Source organism: Plodia interpunctella, chromosome 5, assembly GCF_027563975.2.
Source record: "Plodia interpunctella isolate USDA-ARS_2022_Savannah chromosome 5, ilPloInte3.2, whole genome shotgun sequence".
NCBI lineage: Eukaryota > Metazoa > Arthropoda > Insecta > Lepidoptera > Pyralidae > Plodia > Plodia interpunctella.
In genome coordinates this window covers 10,604,299-10,625,615 of record NC_071298.1, presented here as the reverse complement: position 1 = coordinate 10,625,615, position 21,317 = coordinate 10,604,299, and the positions used below count along the sequence as shown (strand labels likewise).

Below are 21,317 nucleotides of genomic sequence, written 5' to 3'. Positions count from 1 at the left end.
CCGTAGTTCTTTCGTGGTGCGATACAAAATGTCCGAACATAGATGTAATAAATAAAATGACGGCAAAAACTTTAATAGTTTATTGTAACAAAATTATTATCACGTGGGCTGGAAGTAATTTAGTAAACAGGGGGCTTACCATCATCTCTTAACGCGATCCACTTTACGACCTAAACTGAACTGCATCGCAAATTCGTACCATCGACTTAATTTTTTATATGAATGCTATTCATTTTAGGTCCCTAAATTGAACCGAGTTGCATTGGAATCGTACTGTAGAAGTTGATGATAGGCCTGCTGTTAATTCTGGATCTTTACCAGATAACTTTTCGATCTATGGTATGGGCGTAAAATAAACTTTATGGCAATAGACATAAGGTAGGTAAACAGACATCCAAAAATTTTGCTAAAGATAATACTCGCATATCAACTGTCCAGTCATTATATAACCTACAGAGGAACGAGCTTATGGTCCAGTGAAGGTGTCGCTACTATTGAATTAAATCCTGTAAACAAGCAATTGGCGTCTTTGTATATATTGTTCGAAAGCTCATATTCGTTTACGCCCACATCAGTCATTTTACGTATTTGGCACTAGCAACTAATGATACTATAAAAAATATATAAATTCTTCTAGCAGTTACTATGGCGAAATAAACGTATCAGCGTGTTTTGTCAACTTCTCAAAATGACAAGCGTATGGTCACTTCTTAGATTGTCAACTTGCATAATTGACATTATGCGATTTGTAACATTATTGTACAACATCACATTTTAATACAAATATGACCGATTTAATTATAAGTAGAAGAAATTACGAAGAATTCACATTAAATTGATTATTACTATCAATTTTATAAAGAGTGGAAAGTTAATTTTAAAAATATATTTATTTCTTACTAATGTGATAATAATTTTTAACACATTTTAAAAGGCGCTGTCCCCTTGGTTGGCAACACTGCTATATTGCTATGACAAAAAATGTAGTTTGTTAAAATTCAGTTTTCTAGTCTTTATAGACAGACAGAAGTTAAAATAAAATAACAAGTTGATATGGGACGTTGACAATATAAGAATTTGACTGACATAAAGAAAACGATCCGCAACCAGTTGACAATTTGAGAAGTTGACAAAACAAGCTTATACTGAAATAAATTAATACAACAAGGGATATATTGAACACATTTCATGATAAATTATTACACCAGTCTAAAAATATCTGCCTCAAAGGGAAATATATTTACATTGATTGAATTTAACATTTTGACAGCGGAACACGTGCAACTGGCATGAAAAATAGAATATATTTCACTGTATGTATAAAAACAGTCAATGTTTTTTTCACAATCAGTCATCAATAATATGATATATTGATATTAAATTGATATAGATGATAAAATTTAAACACAAAAGGTATGGGTAGAATATGCAATATATACAAATCCTCGCTGTCAAAATTTTTAAACTCCGTCTCACGTTTCAAAAGTTTATAATTCAAAAGTGTCAAATTAAAACTAATATAAAAACGATACAATTATTTTTACTTTCTACATAATTTGTGATATAAGTTTATAGATTAAAATCTGACGTAGATATGGCAAGAGTTTTCTAATCATCTAATTATATATCTAAACTCCAATTCACTAAAAATAAATTCGAAACTATCTAAAAATGTCGACATGTAAATAAAAAAATAACTACAACTAAAATAATGTTTTGCCTATAATTTTATCATGAGCAAGTCTATACGTAAGGTCAAAAACTTATTCAATTTATTAAAAAAATATATAAATAAAACAATTTTCTACACCACTTAAGCACTTTGTGCAAACGTAAGCGTTCTTTGGAAGCATAACTCACATTAAAAATGTTTCAGTCAACAACGCTACATAATTTGTTCCTGGCTTTCAGAAGGCACTTTGGCGTGACAGCATGTGATTTGCGGACTTTCCTCTCTTTCCGGCGTCTCCCTCTCTTTCTTACAGCACTTCTGTTCGTGTACGACCACGGTCGTGTCTTGACTAGATTTTCCGCATTTTTCGACCTTTTCTTTACAACAGCCTTGTCTCTCTGTTCGTAATAACTGTACGTCTTCTACGCTTGGGCTGTCCTCTTTTTCGCTTTCGTGGTGGGAAGTTGAAGGGGTTGGTTGGGGGATTATTTTTTTCCCTTTGGCAACTTTAGAGGGGCAAGTTTTGGCACCATAATGGCAGGTGGGGTGGTCGCTCGCGCCGGCCGCGGCGGGGAAGTAGTGCGAGGGCTGGATGCACGTGCGCGTGCGACAGATAAAGTAGTCTGACTCTGCGCTAGAGTCTAGCAGCGGTGGTGTCGAACCTTCGGCTAAAAAGATAATAAACGTTGGGTAATGTTTGTGTAAAATATAAATGGCGTTAAAAGATAAAATATCGAGCATGAGTTGATTGAATTATAACTTCTTTGGTAGATTTAGATAGTGGAATAATAGGTCTTATATGATAAATAAAAGTTTAACGCGTAACTACTATTAAACTTGAACTAGTAATTCAGCTGGATGCTACAAACAAACTATACAAATATAACATACAAGACGACGAAATCTCAAAAGGATAACTATATAGCTAACTAACAAAAAAAGTAGACGATCATCTAGTAAACATTAAAAGAGCGAAGAAAACTACTGATCTACTCATTCCTTAAAAAAAACTAATAGGTAATAATCAACAAATGCGCAACGAAAGAAGAATACACTACATTAAGAAAAATGATAAAAAAAGTCCTAACAATAAACAGATCTACTAAGCCGTATCGAATGATGTACCAGCTAATATTTAGGCGGCCGATAGTCTGGCGAGAGCTGCGTCTCCGCTTGCTGCAGCTCAATGGCGTCCATCTCTTTACAGAGCTTGCCTTCGCAAACCTCCCACGTGCACTTGGAGGTGTTACACCGGTCTTTGGGGGAGGGCGGTTAGGTAAATAAACAATACACGAGCATAATCTATTGGTTAGTCATAAAGAACTAGCATTGGCCCGCGAATTGGCATATTTGAGAAATTAGCGTATAAAATTACCTTATCTGATATTCTAGATTGTTATGAAAGTCTTATAAATACGTCCAGTAGCATTGGCGTGATTGAGCAATAAATAAACACGCACTTATAAATATATTATATAATATATTTAAATATATATATTTGCACATTTATCTCGATAAAATCGTGTGAAATAATAAACTGTTTTGTATTTTTTTATCTTTTTGTTGTCAGACTATTTTAGTGAAAATCAATTAAGACGCAAATGACCAAGCAATCGGAGCGACTACAAATATAAATAGTTTTTAATTGAAAACATATACTTAACAAATTATTATATGTATAAAATAGAAATAAGATAAAATAGGAAAGACAAGAACGTTAAACTGTACCTGTATCATCGCACTCCGGCGTACAGATAACGACTCGTTTCGTGCTGAAACATTTCATCTGCAATCTTGTCAGTGAAGTACCGAACAGGAAGTACCCTGAAACATAAAAACTGTTCAACATGTCCATAAAACAAAACATTGATCATGAAATGCATTGGACCAAGTGTAGAGCCTTGTGGGTACCAGACATCGCTGGAATGAATTATGCAAATTCAAGTTTATTCGCGGATATGTTAAGGTATGTACAAGATTTATTATGTAATAATTCGCGGCATTACATTGAAATATGATAGATAACTTCGTGATATACATATTAGAATATAAAAAATAATCTGCTATAACTTATCAAAAGCATTTCTTAATTAAACATTAACCATCTAACAGGATTTTGATAAAGTTGATGGAATTATACCGGATTGAAAGATTGTGCAAGCTGTGTGTTTTCTCGAGTATATATTAGAAGTCAATCATGAGATTCTTCTAATAAATATAAGGTTAGCGTAGTAACTACCACTATTTCTGATTCTCGTTTCTATTAGAATAGATATAGATCAAACAGCAAACAAACTGAAGAAGTGTTCTTCAGTTTTTAGTCTAGGAACAACCTTAAACCCCTTATAACAAAACTTAGATAAAACACCATATATTTTTCCTTTTAAAACGTACGAGTTCTACATGTCTATAAAATGTTAATTAAATATTACAACAAATACAAGATACTGACCTACCATCATGCCGAAAACGACAGCCAGTATGAGATGCACGTTGTATATCATGACGGCCAGCATCAGAAGGTAGCCGACCACGTTGTGGGTGACGAACACGGCCGATTGGTGCAAATTCACCAGCGCCCTACGGATTATAACAAATGTTCACCCTCTCACTCTTTCATCTTAAAAGTAAAAGAGAAATCTTGAAAGTAAACCTACTAAAGTTTACTCACGTTTACTTTCTTGGCTGTGATGCCTGGCTCTGGTTAAAAATATGCGCTTCAATTTTTAAGATACGGCTGCAACAAAATGTTTTTCGTTTTTTGTACTAACAGTCAGAAGTCGTGCTGTCCGCCTGATGGTGCGTGATCACGTGTAATTACACTGCCTCTCTCACCCTACAAACCGGAACCCAACAATGCAAGCACTGCTGTTTGACGGCTGAAATAGTTGAGAGTGGGGTACCCATGCAGACGACCTTTATACCTGCTAGTGAGGTGGTACATACAGGCGACCTTTATACTACTGCGTACTTCTGGTAAATATCTTACCTAACTCTTAAAGACGCCCATCGACTGACCGGATTAGTGTTGCGGCTCGTTGTTGGTTCCATGGGGTTCCCCTGATCCCTTGAAATCAAAATCAAATCATTTATTCAGAAATTAGGCCTTCACAGGCACTTTTTCACGTCATAATCTAAATTAAATGATGTTTACCAAAGCTACAAACTACTAGCATTTCGGAACGACCACTGCTGAGAAGAAATGCCGAAAGAAACTCATTCAAACAGTGTTGGTCCCTATTATGCCAGAAGGGCTTACCATTTTTTATATATAAATTTATGTATAATTTTTTATCAGTAATATAACATTAAGTACATAATAAAGTACATGGTCAAAAGGTATACTGAAACATATTATGATTGTGATCAAGTGCTGATGAAAGGAAAATATATATATACTTATATATATATATGTATAATTAACCAAACAAAAAAAAAACTTTTAATAAAAGATCGAGCTGACCAGTTCCCCCGGCAGCACCCGTTCACGAGTTGACGCGTGAGTCAGCCATCGCGAAGCTCAACCACAATAGAGGGAACCTCCCGACCCGATCCACGAACAATGAATATGGTCATAAAGTGAAGTAAAAAATCATATTTGAACCATCCAGACTTGCTTGTGATAAGGACCACTGCATATGCTCCCGTTGTGGCGACTGAGGGACCTGTGGAGTGGTCCTTACCACAAGACCATGTCGCCTTGGCGACTGAAAAGCAACAATAGTATTCCCAAGAAGATCGACGTTGCGGTCCATATGGACAACGATTTTTGGAAAGAAAAAATATTATTTTTTTTAAATAGCCTTTATTTATAACGAAATCCCAAAATATAGTTGGGACATTATATGTATTTATTTATTTTTAGGAGAACCAACAGTTGTGTTTACAAAAAGGACTCTTAGAAAGCCTTAGGTTCGCACTAATATAAATCTAGTTATAAAAACATATTTTTTTCTGGAGCAATTTAAGCACTCATCAGTATATCTGATTGCGGACAAACAAACAAACAAATTCGATTTCACATTTATAATATTAGTTGGTAAGAATTATGTCCCATCCGATTGTTATGTAGCATGTAAACACATTGTCATACATTCATTTTACATTAAAATGTAATCTAAATCCACGCACGATTTTTAGATAAATTGTAAAGCCAAATGCACAATCTTCCAAATTCATTGCAATATCGCCGCTATGACTACCGCATAGAGTGCACGCAAGGTAACATGACATTCATAGACTGTATTGGTACTTTATCCTTGCTTCACGCGATGTAGTAATACAATGAAAGAGAGAGAAACAGGGCCAATGTTAAGTAATACACACGATCTAAATGGCTACATACTCGTACGAACTAAAATACTGAAATACTTACTAATCTTTGTGGTCACAATAATCGCCATTTTATACTAGTAGTGCCCGGGGCTTCGCTCCCGTGTGAATTTTGAGATAATTTTATCTCCTATAACAATCTTGGATAATGTACCATTCTAATGGTGAAATAATTTTTGAAATCGGTTCGGTAGTTTCGGAGATTACCCGCCTCAAACATACAAACTCACAAACGCTTACCTCTTTATAGTAATAGTATAGATATAGAATATAGTGTATAGATTATAAAGAGGCAAGCGATTTCAAATATTATTTCACCATTAGAAAGCCACCAATACAATTTCTATAGGCTATATTTTATCTCAAAATTCCAACGGGAGCGAAGGCCCGGGCATGTAGTCTGTATAAAGCGAGGGCTACGCATACGTGTGAATAATTTATTTTGTCTAGTAAAACAATGTGTGTATAATAGAATGTTAATAAAACCATTCGGAACAATGCTATTTACTATTTCAACTTGTATTCTAACAATAAATTACTACGACATTGTTTTTGATCTACGTTCTTGATTGAGAGAAGTTTGGTGCGTGTATGCAATTTCTTTGAAGTGAGACGCGGGCTGCGTCTCTCTGCGTTTTATATTAGTAACCTAAGGCTTTCTTGGTTCTCCTAAAAATATATAAATATAATCTCCAACTATATTTTGGGATTTTGTTATAAAATAAAGGCTATAAAAAAAATAATTGACGTTTTTTTTAGGAAGGACGATTTTTAGAAAGAAAAAAAAATTCAGTCATCTTTTTTTCTTTACAAAAATCGTTGTCCATATAGATGTCACCGTCGATCTCCTTGGGAATACTATTGTCGCTTTTCAGTCGCCAAGGCGATATGGTCTTGTAAGGACCAGTCCACGGGTCTCACAGTCGCTTCAAAACGGGAGCAAACCTTATCACAAGTCTCTCTGCAAAAAATTCGACCATGCGAAAAAATCTCTATTGGTTGGCAACACAGTATGAATTTACGTTTGTTTGTTACACTTTCACACAAAATGTGCTGGACCGATTGTTATGAAATTTGGTACAAGGGCAGAATATAACCTGGAATAACACATAGGGTACTTCTTATCCCGAAATTACCACGGGAGCGAAGCCCCGGGGCGCGGCTAGTTTCTCATAATGAGACTGGCAAACAGAATGAATGAGCTACCTTTCACAAAGTAAGTTTCTTCTTTCATCTGATCTGTATGGGTACAGTTTCTTTTGTGCGTCGCGCTGCACTTCGGCCAGATACACCTAGAATAAATATATAAATTACTTACAATAATTAGTAGCAAAGTAGGACTAGTGGGAACCAACCCAAATAGACGTATTTGGTTGTACAAATCATAATGATTGTGTTAGCCAAAATATGTTCTAGACTTGTGTTAGGTTAGGATACTCAACGATACTATATTTTATAACATCTACATTATATATTTAAATATATACAAGAGCCAGGTGAATCCGAAAAATATATTTTTCCATAATGACTTGACAGAGATAAAGATGGCAGTGAATGACACAGTGAAACTATATCCTGATATCCTGTCCTCCTCCTCCATCCTGATATAAATAGAGATATCAGGAGTCAGTAATGTTAACAACTTTTCGATGCAAGTGGTCCAAATCAAAAGGGACTTTATAGCGGCTGGCACTTAGGTCTTTATTGCCGTTGTTCGAACAACGGCAATAATGGCGTACGTGTCGGGCGCCATAAGGTCCCTTTTGATTTGGACGGCCACATATATTGCTATATCGTTCATCGTTATCCCCACCTCTAATGCATTGTGAGATACATACATAGTAGGTATAACGTGTATTCATCGTATAGTTATACCTTATGTGTCCACACTGTCGCCGAACTCAGACACATGCCGACGCGAGTGCGTGAACATTGCGTAGTTAGTATGAGTGCTTTTATCTGCCGCAATGAAAAACCAGCGATGTATACCGAATCCACCAAAATTTGTCAAACTGTTCGACGACAGTGTGGAGCGGCATTACATCGCGCAAGTAGTTGGACTAGATGAAAGGGATAGCAATAAGTGTTCTTTTCACCTTTCTTTTCTTGGGAGTACTGGCCTCCAATCTTAACTATAGCCTCATGGATGACACGGTACCTTGGAGCCTTCAAACAGCATGGCAACGAAGAACAGCGCCAACCAGGTGAGGGCGAAGGCCCACCGCGAATCGATCTCCAGCCCCGGGAATAGGAACTCGCCGAGGTCGTACCCCGACCACAACCACATATGCATCGTGGGCTACCTGCGGTTCTCCTGTAACAATGAACGCGGGCTTCCATGAAACATTAAAGGGTGAATTTCACGAGCGTATTCAACTCCGCCGCGGTCTGTCATTAGTGTTTGTTTATTAAATTGTGCCATAAATAGTAATCAATTAAAATATTTTTCATCTCAATATTATTTTCAAAAATAAGTTTAAAAAAACTTGTGTGACCATGTATAACAAATCCATTTAAATAGGTAGATGCTTGAATATTAAAAAAAAAACATAATTTCTTCTTGTATGTAACAGTGGGGTATGTTGATTAGTTCTACTACTCTCTAATGAAAATACGGTACCTACGTTGGCGTAAGACGTAAAGAGATGAATTAATTCAGCCGAACTGGCATGGTCTCGATAGCTCAGTGGTCAAGAGCACTGTCTCGGATAGACAGGGACGCGGGTTCTATTCCCGCTCGATTTCAGATATCATCTCATTATTATTTTCAAAAATAAGTTTAAAAAAAGCATGTGTGACATGTATAACAAATCCATTATTTATAAGTACTGGTACAATGTTAATTTTATAAATGTTTAATTTAAATGAAAATTATTCTTTATTCAAAACAAATGTCGGACACTAATGAAACGCTACACGATGCGTTCAAAAGCTCGTGAAATTCACCCCAAACACGTAGCACGTATGCCACATGCATATGTCCACAAGTTCTCTCCATTTTACACGATGCGTACACGAGAAAGAAAACAAGTGGCATTTATACCCCCCTTCTTAAATTGTTTAAATTGTGACACAAGCTTTTATTTCATTCAACGCGTGACATAAAACTTCAGTACATGGAAGCAGAAGCAAAAAATGTAGAAAATTAGGAGAAGCGGAAGTAGATAAATAAAATTTGAGTAACTAGTACCACACTTGCAAAAATAATCGGTAGGTTTTAATATATTTATACAAGTATAGATATAGGTATGTATAGATTTATAGAAGGAACGCGATAAGATAAACATTGGACATGTCATTTTATATGGTTAATGTTACAGAATATTGTCATCAATTACATGGTCAACGGTTCATTGACTTCTCGTGATATCGAATTTATCAATATGTAAACCGATTAGATAGTCGGCCCGCCCGAGTTACACGCGGACAAAATCATAACAAAAAAGTTGCATCAAAATCGCCACAGTAGTTTTTGAGTTTATACATTACAAACAAAGAAACAAAAACATAAATCTCTTCTCTTTAATAGGTAGTATGGACTACCATTTCGCGGCTTCTCACGTGTTCATTATCTCTTGTTCCTGCTTGCATTCGATGCGAATAAGCTGCAAAGACCAGAGCCAGCAAAATAATAACTTTCAAATGGCGGATGTAATTTTTCAACCGGACGCCTGTCTGACGTCAACCCTCGTTGTTTAGTCGCATTGACGGTGGTAGTATACTAGGGCGGTATCACGCGCCATAACAGATGCCCGGCCATATATTATTATGGTGCATATTGTCCTGCCACCTCGACAACATTTCAAACTAATATCTACAATCTAACTTAAATGATTTAAACTTACATAAATCACAAAGAAACACAAGCAACAGATAGAAAATTTGATATTCACTTTTCACACTATTTTAATTATCAATATTATTATCTATAAGCCATTTCGATACAGCGAATTGCGTGTGACTCAATAGCAATTCAAAACGGTACTAGATCGAGCGTTCATTGGGCTAAAACAGATCTGAAAACAAATCGTATAGAACAATGGTGGTGCTGGTATAATCAAAACATCACCAAATTTATTTTTCGCCCTTCTTATTTTGAATAGGCTTAGCATAATATTTGATCACGATGACATAAGCCTACGACCATTATGCCGTAAGCAGCAATGAATGTCTCAACTTGTAAAATGTTTGGAAACAATCATGAAGAAGTTAGAAAGAGTAGAAAAATGGCTACAGACTTGGTATTTCATACCTACTTACTTAACAAAGTAAAAACAACGACGAGACGCCTTAATGACGTTTCTCTAACAAAAATTGTGTGATGATACGCGGGGCTGGGGCAGACGTGTGGGGAAAGCGGGTCTGCCATGGCTCCGCCCCTTTCCAAACGGATACCGAAATTCCGGAGAAACCTTCAGGACCAACATAGTATGGTTTTGCCTGAGCGCAGATGGGACAGGCCTCTGGTGGATGAATGAGGAAGATGGCCCATGCCATACCAACCATCCAACATTATTGTACTGAATATTTTTACTGTACTCTGGGTGAATTCACAAGGGTGACACTACTATGTCATTTGTTATAATAATAATAATTAATTTGTATTTTTAATAATAAAGTACTTTTAAGGCTTCACTATCGCATAATCGTTAATATTAGTTGTAAGTGAACTAAATAAAAAAATCCTCAAAGCTTTATTTGTTTTATTTTTGGTGGTAAACTAACCTGTGGTTGATTTTTTAAAGGGAAATCTCATCGGGCAAGTTGTGACATTTTGTCTTGTCTTAGAATATGACCACTCGATATACTCCCATGGATGTCATATACAGCAATGAAGGGTGAAATATGTATAAGGGCTATGTGTCCCTTAGTCATCAGCTCTCGTTGCAAATGCTGTCAACAATAGCCCCAAGAAGGAATGCTAGATTATGAGAGGATATTTTCAATATTCTACAGAAAGCTGTAGAAAAAAAAAGAAGCTGTGACCTGGGGCTTCATTTCTGTAGGAATTAAGGTATAAAATAACAATTTATTTCTCTTTACATAAGTAAATATATAGAAGAATTGTTGTTATATATATATCATACAAGGTACCTAATATTGGTGTCTGAAATAGATTTCAAAAGTAATCTTTGATAAAAATTACCATGGACTATGATAGAAACTACTCTGCGCCTACACTGAGTGTGGTGTCCAAGCAGTAGATTATGCATAAATAATATGAAAGAAAGAAAGAAATCATTCGGCAAACACATAAAATCCAAACATACAAAAGAGTAACGAATATAGATCAAATACAATATGTAAGCCGAAATGGCGACCAGCTCAGCATGGTGCCATGGTATCGAGCCAAGGCGCTGATTTTCAGCTGGAACCAAGTACAAAAGTAGGTAAGGTAAGTAAGTAGGTACGGGCATTGCAAAAATTCACATTTATAATAGTATTCAGATGAATTCCATTTGTGAAACAGTTCACTAACACACTATTGACAATTTAAGGAAAATAAATGGACAACATTTCACACAAACTTAGCTATAAAGCATTAAGCTTGTGTCGCAGGTCTGATGGACACAACACAGAAACGGGCACAAACACAAATATTTGTCAACGTTGGGAATCGAAACCAGGACCTCCAAGCGTGGTGACCACTACGCCATGGTGGGAGGTCATCCACGAAGTGCAGGTCAAAAGAATTTAAGCCATTCACCTGGCTACTTACCACTTTTCAATGAAATGAACACTTTCCAGACCACACAGCACACAACTGTTTACCAACACTTCAACAACGTCGTGCCGATGTACATCGTTATCATAATTAATCTATTAAATTGACAATAAAGGACTATAAATTCACTTTCTCTGTTCCACTTCACAAGCAATAATCAATATTTACACATCACAAAAGATTTCAATGTCATAAAGTTAACTTTGTAATAAAGGATCGCTTATGGAGTGGTGAAAATAATTTAATTTTTAAAAATAAAAATATAAAGACTAGGAGACGGACGGAACGGACCTCCTCCAACTCTTGGCTTGGGAAATTGAATGACAGAAAAATATGATAATGGAATTAGAATTGACTATATGGAATTGACTGACGTTGACATATTTTATTTGACACAATACATGACAGTAACTGAAAATAACAATCGAATCCATTCAAGCAACATTTTGGCTGAAAATCATCATTTGCCTTACCTTGTCCCATCATCTGGGGTCGGCTAAAAATAATAATAGTTGGCTGCCAAAATACGGGGCACTATTTTTACGCAACGCATTTAACGCAATATTGACGAAAAATTTATAATTTTTCTTGTTATATTGAGCATATCGCTATTACTGGGCTTGACAATAGTATTTGTCATACAAAATGTTGCTTGGGATTAAATACATACAGTTTACTTCAATATCATTCATTGCATTTATATACTCTTATATTTTAGGTTACACACTGAACCGTGTTTCAATATTGATATTATAACATATTTTATTCCGTGTCAATCTCAACCTTGACTTTGGAAAATCATAGTTTTGGCGAACGATGGAGCCATGAAACTTAAAAAAAAAAATTGTCAATCTGTCACCTCGCTGCTCGCAATGTTCGGCTCGCAGGCTCGCTCGTTCGGTCGGTGCGATAAATATTTCAATCGATCAAGATTTGTATTCCTGTGATTTATATATGCGTGGGAACGTGATCATTGTGTTTATTTGTCTAAACTAATTTCGCTCAAAATGGAAATTCAAAACATTAAAGTTAAGAAAAAGCCGTCTAAAATTGAAGAAATGACTAAGGAGCAAATACGTGAAGCAATTGTCAAAAAAAGAGAATGCAACGCGAAAGCGCAAATAATTGTCGAAAGCCTCCTGGAGAAGGATGTGACGGAGTCTTATTTGTTACAATGTCTGCCCGACATCAATCAGAGTCACTTTGAAGACATCATAGAGGAGAGGGCTATCATTCACCTTTGCGGTTACCCAATATGTCAAAACAGTCTTTCAGTAAAAGATATTCCTAAACAGAAATACCGTATTTCAATGAAAACAAATAAAGTTTATGATATAACAGCACGAAAAAGCTTCTGCAGCAACAGCTGCTATAAGGCTGCTACATTTGTTAAAAATCAAATGTTGACAAGCCCCTTGTGGTTTAGAGAATATGAAGAAATACCCACTTTCCAACTTGTTCCTTTAGACACAGCTGGCAGTTTAGGCCAAGAGGTAGATGTGGCATTATTAGAGAAAATTAAAGTGAAGTCAGAGAAAAACCAATTTTCCTCTATAAACGACTTTGCTACTGCCAGTCTTAATGAAATGACAGACACAGGAAGTGAACTCAACAATATTGATGCTAAAGAAATCATTCAAAATGTTGATGGTAACATGGAGAATAGTAAAGACTCATCATTAACTGATAGTAATGTAATCAATAATGATCATATAGAATTATCCAATGGACAGGATAATCAAAATAATGATATAAATAAAGGAAATCCCAATGTCCACACAAAGAAACCCAATCCATCAAATATCGTTGGAGATATTGTAGAGAAACCAGAAAGAAAAATTGACCCCATATTGGCTCAAACTCCTGAAAGCACACCTAAACCCCAGAACAAACCTAAAACTGTAATAAAAAAGCGTCAACCAGTTGTAACAGCATTAACCATAGAAGTAGAGAAATGTCTTGCTGAATGGTTTACTCTAGATACAACGCTATTATTATTTGGAGAAGAAAAAGTTAAAGAAATGGTGACTGACAAAGGGGAATGCATTAAAGAATATTTAAACAACTATGCCAATAGCATAGCTCACAATTCTAACACATATGATCAATACCAGGCCCTGTGCAAAAAGTTGAATATGCTTGAATTAGAAGACAGGAGATTTGATGCCCAAACTTTGCAGAAGGAAACAAAACCTCTTCCTGACTACTCCATGTTGCAGGAGGAAAGTAAAAGAATTCAATTGAAGGTCAAAGCTTTTTTTGCGGGTGAAACCATAATCCCCGAAATTGAAAAAGAAGAGCGGAAAAAATCTTCTTCAGAAGAGGAAAATAAGATAACACTGTTACCTCTTGTTGATAGAAATGCTCAAAATGCTTTGAGAAGACGAATTGTATGTGAACATTTGAACAAAGTTCTACCAGACTTACTTCGATCTCTAGGTTTACTGAGTCTTACAATAAGTTCTGATGTACGTCTCCTTGTAAATACATTCAAATTGAAAGCAAATAATATAATGTTTAAGCCTATACAATGGACATTGATCGCGATTATAGTAATAAAGTTGTTGTCTCTCCGAGATACTCGGCTAGCCTATTCGCTGGAGCAACCCACGGCATACCAACACTTACAACTGCTTCTTCTTAGTTATAAACAAGATGGAGGATATCTAGAGCGACTTATATCATGGTTAACAGATATTGATAGACTGTTAGATACTAATGATGTACAATTAACAATAGAATAGATGATAATACTTTACAGGAATAGTTATATTTTTATTTACTATAATATATGAAATTGTGATATAAAAATAGGATTACAAAAATTATATGATGGTTTTATTTTCATATCTGATACATATGTTCCGATAACGGTGACACTGTACAGTTTGATAAAGATTGAAATTCTATTGTTTTACAACCCTTACTGATATTGTCAATGCAAAAGTAAGTTTGTTACCTCTTCACGCATTATCTACTAGGCAGATTGTTTTGAAATTTGTTACACGGGTAGAAAATAACCTGGAATAACACATAGGGTACTTTTTATCCCGAAATTCCCACGGGAGCGAAGCCCCGGGGCGCAGCTAGTCAACAATAAATTATTCTATCCGTCTGCGGACATCTATAGACTGCATAGAAAGATATTTCTCAGTTTATAAAAAAAGTAAAACCTGACATCTGTCAATTAAAAATATGTCACTGTCTATTTAACGTTTAGGTACCTACCTGACACTGAAAAAAAACCTACTACATACATATATTTTCCCTAAAGAACTTAAGTTCTTTGATTTTCCCGTTTCCCCTGAAAGTTTTCCGGACTTCCCAAGAACGTTTAACGTAGGTAGGGATTTACTATTCCTATGGGATTCTCTCTAAAAGATTTCTTTCTGAAAGGTTTTCAAAATATAATAGTTAATTGATGATATCACAGTTATCGTCTACACATAAATGATTCATAATTTATTATTGGTCAACTGATTCAATAATTTTAGTAAAACGTTTACTTCTCTGTAGAGTTGCGTGCATCCGAACATGTTCAACTGTTGAGTTGTGTATCCAAACAGTTTATCTGTCATGTAATGACGTTTAGAGATCGAATAGGAATCGATAGAGGACGACAATAAAGGCAGCGTGTGTATTGGTTAAATCCGTGTTTTATTACTGAATGTTAAGGAAAACGATACAATTCTGGCGACGAGGATTAACGAAATCGCGCAAAGATTATGCGGAGTCACGTATTTCAGGTGGAAAATACGTAAATTTGTTCAATCATGGAGTATTCATTGGGGTCGGCGGGCCCAATTTTTTGCCCATTTGGAGAGGCAAATACAGGCGAAAGATGGAAAGTGTGGCTCAGAAACTTCGAATATTACGTCGGTGGCCAGGTAGGGCTAAATGACAAACAGAAAATAAGCAGACTTTTACACCAGGCGGGGCCTGAGGTACAAGAAATATATGAGACTATTGAAGAGCAAAATGCCGAAGGCAGTAACGAGTTTGAGAAATGTAAATACAGGCTTACGAACTACTTCCAACCGGAAGTTAACACGGCCTATGAAAGGCAGAAATTCAGAAATATTTCTATGAATGAAAAAGAAAATGTTAATGAGTTTGTTTTAAGGCTGAGAAAGCAAGCAAAATACTGTGAGTTCTCTAACACAGACGAGGTAGTAAGAGACCAACTCATAGAAAAGTGTGTTAACAAAGATCTAAAACGAAAATTTCTAAAGAAAGGAAAAGATTTAACGCTAACAAGGGCATTAGAGTTGGCTAGACTGTTTGAATTGGATAATTTAATGTTTTCTAGTGAGGAAAAAGAAGAGAAGGTGCAACAGGAGGAGACAAATGTAAATAAGGTTCACCAAGGCCAGAGCTTCATCAGCTGCTATAGATGCGGACGCAGGGGTCATATAGCTAAAGATAGTAAGTGCCCGGCAGCTGCGGAACAATGTGACAAATGTGGAATTAAGGGTCATTTTGCAAAGTGTTGCAAGACCAAGAGTTCAGAAAGGAAAAAAGAAGTTAAGAAGAAGAAGAAAAGATATGTGAAGTATGTAGTTTCTCATGATTCGGACTCGGAATCAACAGATGAAAGTGATAGCAGTGACTGCGAAGACAGTAAGCAGGTGCAAGTAAATTCGGTGTTTTCCATTAACAGTATGGACAATAAGTGTAAAATAAAAGTAGGGGAAAGGTATATGTGTGATTTTATTATTGATTCAGGTGCATCCATAAATATCATTGACAAGCACACATTTAAAAGATTAACAAACTCTGGATTTTCTTGTGAATTAAAAGACAATAATAACGATAGGTACTTTGCTTATGGAGGAGAAGAAATTAAGCAAGTAGGTATATTTTCAACTGTGTTATACTCACCAGACTCAAAGCGCAAAGTAAATGCAAATATATTGGTATTCAAAGGTTGTGGACCTTCCCTGTTAAGTAAGCAAACATCAATCGATTTGGGTTTGTTGAGAGTAGGTCCAATTTCTGTTGAATTACCCAAAATATACTCTATTAATCCAATTGATTCTAAAAATGCTATAATGAAAGAATATCCAAAATTGTTTGATGGTATAGGTAAACTGAAAAACTTTAGACTGACTATTCCTATTGACCGAACTGTTAAATTGATTGCTCAACCTGTTAGACGACAACCTTTTAACTTGAGACACATAGAAAAAAGACTAATTACAGAGCTTATTGAAAATGACATTGTAGAACCTGTGACAGGACCCACTCCATGTGTATCTCCTTCTCACATTGTAAAGAAGAAAGAAAAAGACCAATACCGACTGGTAATAGACATGAGGAAGGCAAATGAAGCTGTAATGAGGGAACGCGTCCCTCTCCCTACATTTGAAGAGCTATTAGCAGATCTTAATGGCTGCAAGTTCTTCTCAACACTTGATTTAAAATCTGGGTATCATCAACTGGAGCTGGATGAGGATTCTAGAAACATCACTGTCTTTAGTTCTAGCTTAGGGCTTTTTAGGTACAAACGTTTATTCTTTGGTGTACGATGTGCATCCGAGATGTTTCAACGAGTGATTGCTCACCTGCTACAAGGCATTGAGGGAGTCGCAAATAGCCAGGATGATATTCGAATTGGAGGACGCACTAGAGAAGAACATGATGCCAGGCTGCGTGAGGTGCTGGACAGATTGAATGCAAATGGTTTAACACTCAATGAGAGGAAGTGCAGATTTGGTGAGTCTGAAATTGTGTTTCTTGGACATCACATTTCAGCTGCAGGTGTAAGACCAACAACAACTAATCAGCAGGTGGTACAAGAGTTCAGAGCTCCACAGAATACGGCAGAAGTCAGAAGCTTTCTGGGACTAGCAAATTTTTCGGCTCGGTTTATTCCGGATTTTAGTACAATTGCTGCACCATTGAGAATGCTCACTAAGAAGGACACGGAGTTCAAGTGGATAGCAGAACATCAGGAAGCATTCCAAAAGCTAAAAACATTAATAGCGTCAGCGCCTGCATTAGGTTTTTACAATAGAGACTCTGAAACAACTCTTGTTACAGATGCAAGCCCGGTAGGCATAGCGGCAGTATTAATTCAGAAACAAATCGTAAAAGGCGAAGAGCAACCTATTATTATCAAATACATAAGTAAAGCATTGACACCAACAGAGCAGCGCTACTCACAAACAGAAAAAGAGGCGTTAGCCATTGTGTGGGCATGTGAGACCTTGTACATGTACCTAATAGGGAAGCAATTCAATATCATATCAGACCATAAGCCATTAGAAATAATATACTCTCCGAATTCGAAGCCTTCTGCAAGAATTCAACGATGGGTCTTAAGATTACAACCATTTACATTTAAAGTTATTTATAAGCCAGGAAAAAACAATATTGCAGATCCAATATCCAGATTGTTAGATACATCTAATCCATTAACTAAAAATACAGAAGATTGTGAAGATCGGTCATTATTGGCCTTAGTAGAGTCATCTATGAAAGCGGTTACTTTAGAAGAAGTACAGGAAGCCACTATGAAGGATGAGGAATTATGTGATTTGAAAAAAGCTATTGAGAAAGATACATGGCCAAAGGAGTTCCGGAAGTATGAATTGATTAAGACTGAGCTATGTGTCATAGATAACATCATATTAAGAGGTACAAGGATTGTAATTCCAACATGCTTAAAGGAAAGGATTTTGGATCTTGGACATGAAGGACACATTGGAACGAATTCCATGAAAGCAAAGTTAAGATTAAAAGTATGGTGGAAAGGAATGGATAAGGACGTAGAGTACTGGGTTGACACATGTGACGGGTGCAGACTGGTCAGGCAAGACACGCATCCTGAACCCATTACTTCGACTAAGCTGCCAAGTAAGGTATGGGAATTGGTTGGAATTGACTATATGGGACCGCTACCATCAGGTCACTACTTACTTGTTGTTGTGGACTATTACAGCAGATATTTTGAGGTTGAGATACTGAAGAATCAAACAGCAGAAACAACAATTAAGACCTTAGAAGAAATAATTTGTAGAGAAGGACTAATGGATGAAATTGTGTGTGACAATGGCCCAGCATTTAGAGATGAACGTTTCAAGGAATTTCTAGTATCAAATGGAGTAAGACTCAGGCACACGACGCCGCTTTGGCCACAGGCCAATGGTGAGGTCGAGAGGCAGAACAGAAACATCCTGAGAAGACTGAGAATAGCGCAGGCAAAGAAGTTGGATTGGAAAAGGGAATTACAAGTATATTTGTCAGCTTACAGAACTTCTCCACATTCAACTACGGGCTTACCTCCAGGGGATGTGTTTAGAGGGCGCAAAATAAAAACAAAGCTTCCAGAGATGAAGGTAGAATTTAATTTAAATGATGAGCAAATAAGGGACAATGACAGATACAAGAAATATGTACAAAAAGAATATGCAGACAGAAAAAGACATGCAGGAAAGGTAGAGCTGCATCCTGGAGACAAAGTGCTGATGAAACAGAGAAAGGAAGATAAATTAAGCACTCCATTTTCCCCAATAGAACATACAGTTGTATGGAAATCAGGTAATTCTGTTACAGTGCAATCTCCGAATGGAAAAGTCATAAAAAGAAACTCTCTACATTTTAAGCCTATTAAGTACAGAGATGGTGAAAAATTTGTAAAGGAAAAGGAAGAGATTAGGAACGGAAACAAAGAATTGGAAGAAGTAAGAGGAAATGAACCAGATGCGACAAAAGAGGAAGGAGACCTGACTCACTTGAATCATAGCAACAGACCTCATAGGGAAAAGCGACTACCACCTAAATATAATGACTTTCTGTTGAGTCTTATTGTAGACTCATTGAATTGATATTATAATGTGTAGGGTTCTTAGCCGTAGGTCTAGATGCGTTATCTACAATATGATGTTTGCACTTAATGATGCCAAGGCGGAGCAGAATACACATTGCAAAAGTATTTATTTTGCAAGTTGATTTTGTATGCCAATGATATACATATCATTGTCCAAGTTAATTTTATTACCTAAATTTGTGATAAGTTCTCATGTTAAGGTCAAAACAAGAAATGTAAAATTTCATAATATTTAGTTAGAGTACATATTCTGTTTAAATCATAATGTAACTTTTGTAGCTGAAACCTGTTTATGTTTAAGGATAAGTTAGACTTACCATTTTGATTTTATAATTTAAGTTCTTTTGAAGAAAGAAAGGGATTGTAGAGTTGCGTGCATCCGAACATGTTCAACTGTTGAGTTGTGTATCCAAACAGTTTATCTGTCATGTAATGACGTTTAGAGATCGAATAGGAATCGATAGAGGACGACAATAAAGGCAGCGTGTGTATTGGTTAAATCCGTGTTTTATTACTGAATGTTAAGGAAAACGATACATTCTCTATATTTATTTTTAAGGTATGCACAATCCTAGTTTTATTGACCTAATTATTCACCAATGGAATGGAAATCACCAATAGTTTTTCCAACTAATTTATATTCACAAATATTTTTCAGAATGGCGTATTATAAAACGATACATGAACATTTGGTAAATACTCAGATTATACTTAGTTATTATTTACTAAAATAATTTTTCTGTGTTAAATAATAGCCTCATTATATTTCAGGGAAGAAATGTGATATCTGTGCATCTCCAATGTCAATCAACCGATGCCAAGAGACTCTGTATTCACGATTTTAAGCAAAAGTATATGTCTGACAACCATTATGACCTTGGAGGTACTTACACGGGCTCTGAATCAGACCTATGGTTCTATATTACTACAACAACTTTTGCTGAAAAGGGCCACCTAATTAATCTGTTTGTTTGTCACAGAAAAGTTGGGGTAGTTGTTATAACTGTCACCTTGAATGGAGTCACAAATAGCCATATTTTCAAAAGTAACAAACCCAATGAGAATTACCACTTAAAAACATTTAGCGTAACAGAAGAACTGATTGCTTCAACAAATGAAAATGTGCTTTTTATACCCGTCACAGTTGAGATAGAACCTGCACAGCTTGTCGACCCGGAGGTGATTAAAAAAATAAAAAATGATAATTCCCTAGGAGAAAAATTGAGGATTAAAAATACTGATTTTGTATTGGAGTCCATCAGTGGTACACAGTATGCTGTACATAAATTAGTGTTGTGTGCTCACAGTCCAGTACTAAGGGAACTGGTCAAGAGTTCGGCTAAAACATCTGCATTCCTTGATATTTCTGATGAGTACATGAACTTGTTAATACAGTTTTTGTACACTGGGACTGTTACTGACGTCCACAAAACAGAATGCATGAGGCTGCAGGAATTGGCCTGCAAGTTTGAGTTGTCTAATTTATTTCTATTGGCGCAGCACTATATCTGTGACCAGATAAATGTGGAGAATGCTGTAGATATAGCTGTTTTAGCCAAGAAGTATAATTTGGACAAGCTTTGGGAGAAAGTCTGCACTTTCATCCAAGAGAACCCTGCAGTATTGTCTACTGAGAAATGGAAAGCTGTTGATGACATAGATTTAGCTAAAAACATTTGTGCTACTTTAGTTAAATTAAATTAATTAAGAAAATTTTATTCTTGTGTAAATAAAGTATTTTTATGCGATATTTGAGC

At 36.0% G+C, this 21,317-nt stretch overlaps 3 protein-coding genes across 6 annotated transcripts; 2 read left to right on the top strand and 1 right to left on the bottom strand.

The window, feature by feature from the left end:
- Window positions 1-65: 65 nt before the first annotated feature.
- LOC128670356 (uncharacterized) lies at window positions 66-12,061 on the bottom strand. Of its 2 annotated transcripts, none has more exons than XM_053745957.2 (7): window positions 11,724-12,061; window positions 8,163-8,318; window positions 7,211-7,296; window positions 4,662-4,739; window positions 4,125-4,252; window positions 3,401-3,496; window positions 66-2,340 (listed from the first exon to the last, which is right to left on the bottom strand). In XM_053745957.2, the coding sequence occupies exons 2-7, from the start codon at window positions 8,295-8,297 to the stop codon at window positions 1,886-1,888; spliced, it is 978 nt and encodes a 325-aa protein (XP_053601932.1). In that variant the 5' UTR covers window positions 8,298-8,318; window positions 11,724-12,061; the 3' UTR covers window positions 66-1,885. The 2 variants fall into 2 exon arrangements, with proteins under 2 accessions (XP_053601932.1, XP_053601933.1); XM_053745958.2 differs by lacking the exon at window positions 11,724-12,061 and adding an exon at window positions 9,850-9,999.
- Window positions 12,062-12,587: 526 nt separating this feature from the next.
- On the top strand, window positions 12,588-14,557 carry LOC128670354 (uncharacterized protein). Its single transcript, XM_053745954.2, has one exon. The coding sequence runs from the start codon at window positions 12,737-12,739 to the stop codon at window positions 14,471-14,473; it is 1,737 nt and encodes a 578-aa protein (XP_053601929.1). The 5' UTR covers window positions 12,588-12,736; the 3' UTR covers window positions 14,474-14,557.
- Window positions 14,558-14,957: 400 nt separating this feature from the next.
- On the top strand, window positions 14,958-21,310 carry LOC128670353 (uncharacterized). Of its 3 annotated transcripts, none has more exons than XM_053745950.1 (3): window positions 14,958-15,072; window positions 20,219-20,252; window positions 20,332-21,310. In XM_053745950.1, the coding sequence occupies exons 2-3, from the start codon at window positions 20,220-20,222 to the stop codon at window positions 21,262-21,264; spliced, it is 966 nt and encodes a 321-aa protein (XP_053601925.1). In that variant the 5' UTR covers window positions 14,958-15,072; window position 20,219; the 3' UTR covers window positions 21,265-21,310. The 3 variants fall into 3 exon arrangements, with proteins under 3 accessions (XP_053601925.1, XP_053601926.1, XP_053601928.1); XM_053745951.1 differs by having other exon boundaries at window positions 14,964-15,068; XM_053745953.1 differs by lacking the exon at window positions 14,958-15,072 and adding an exon at window positions 20,104-20,119.
- Window positions 21,311-21,317: the final 7 nt, after the last annotated feature.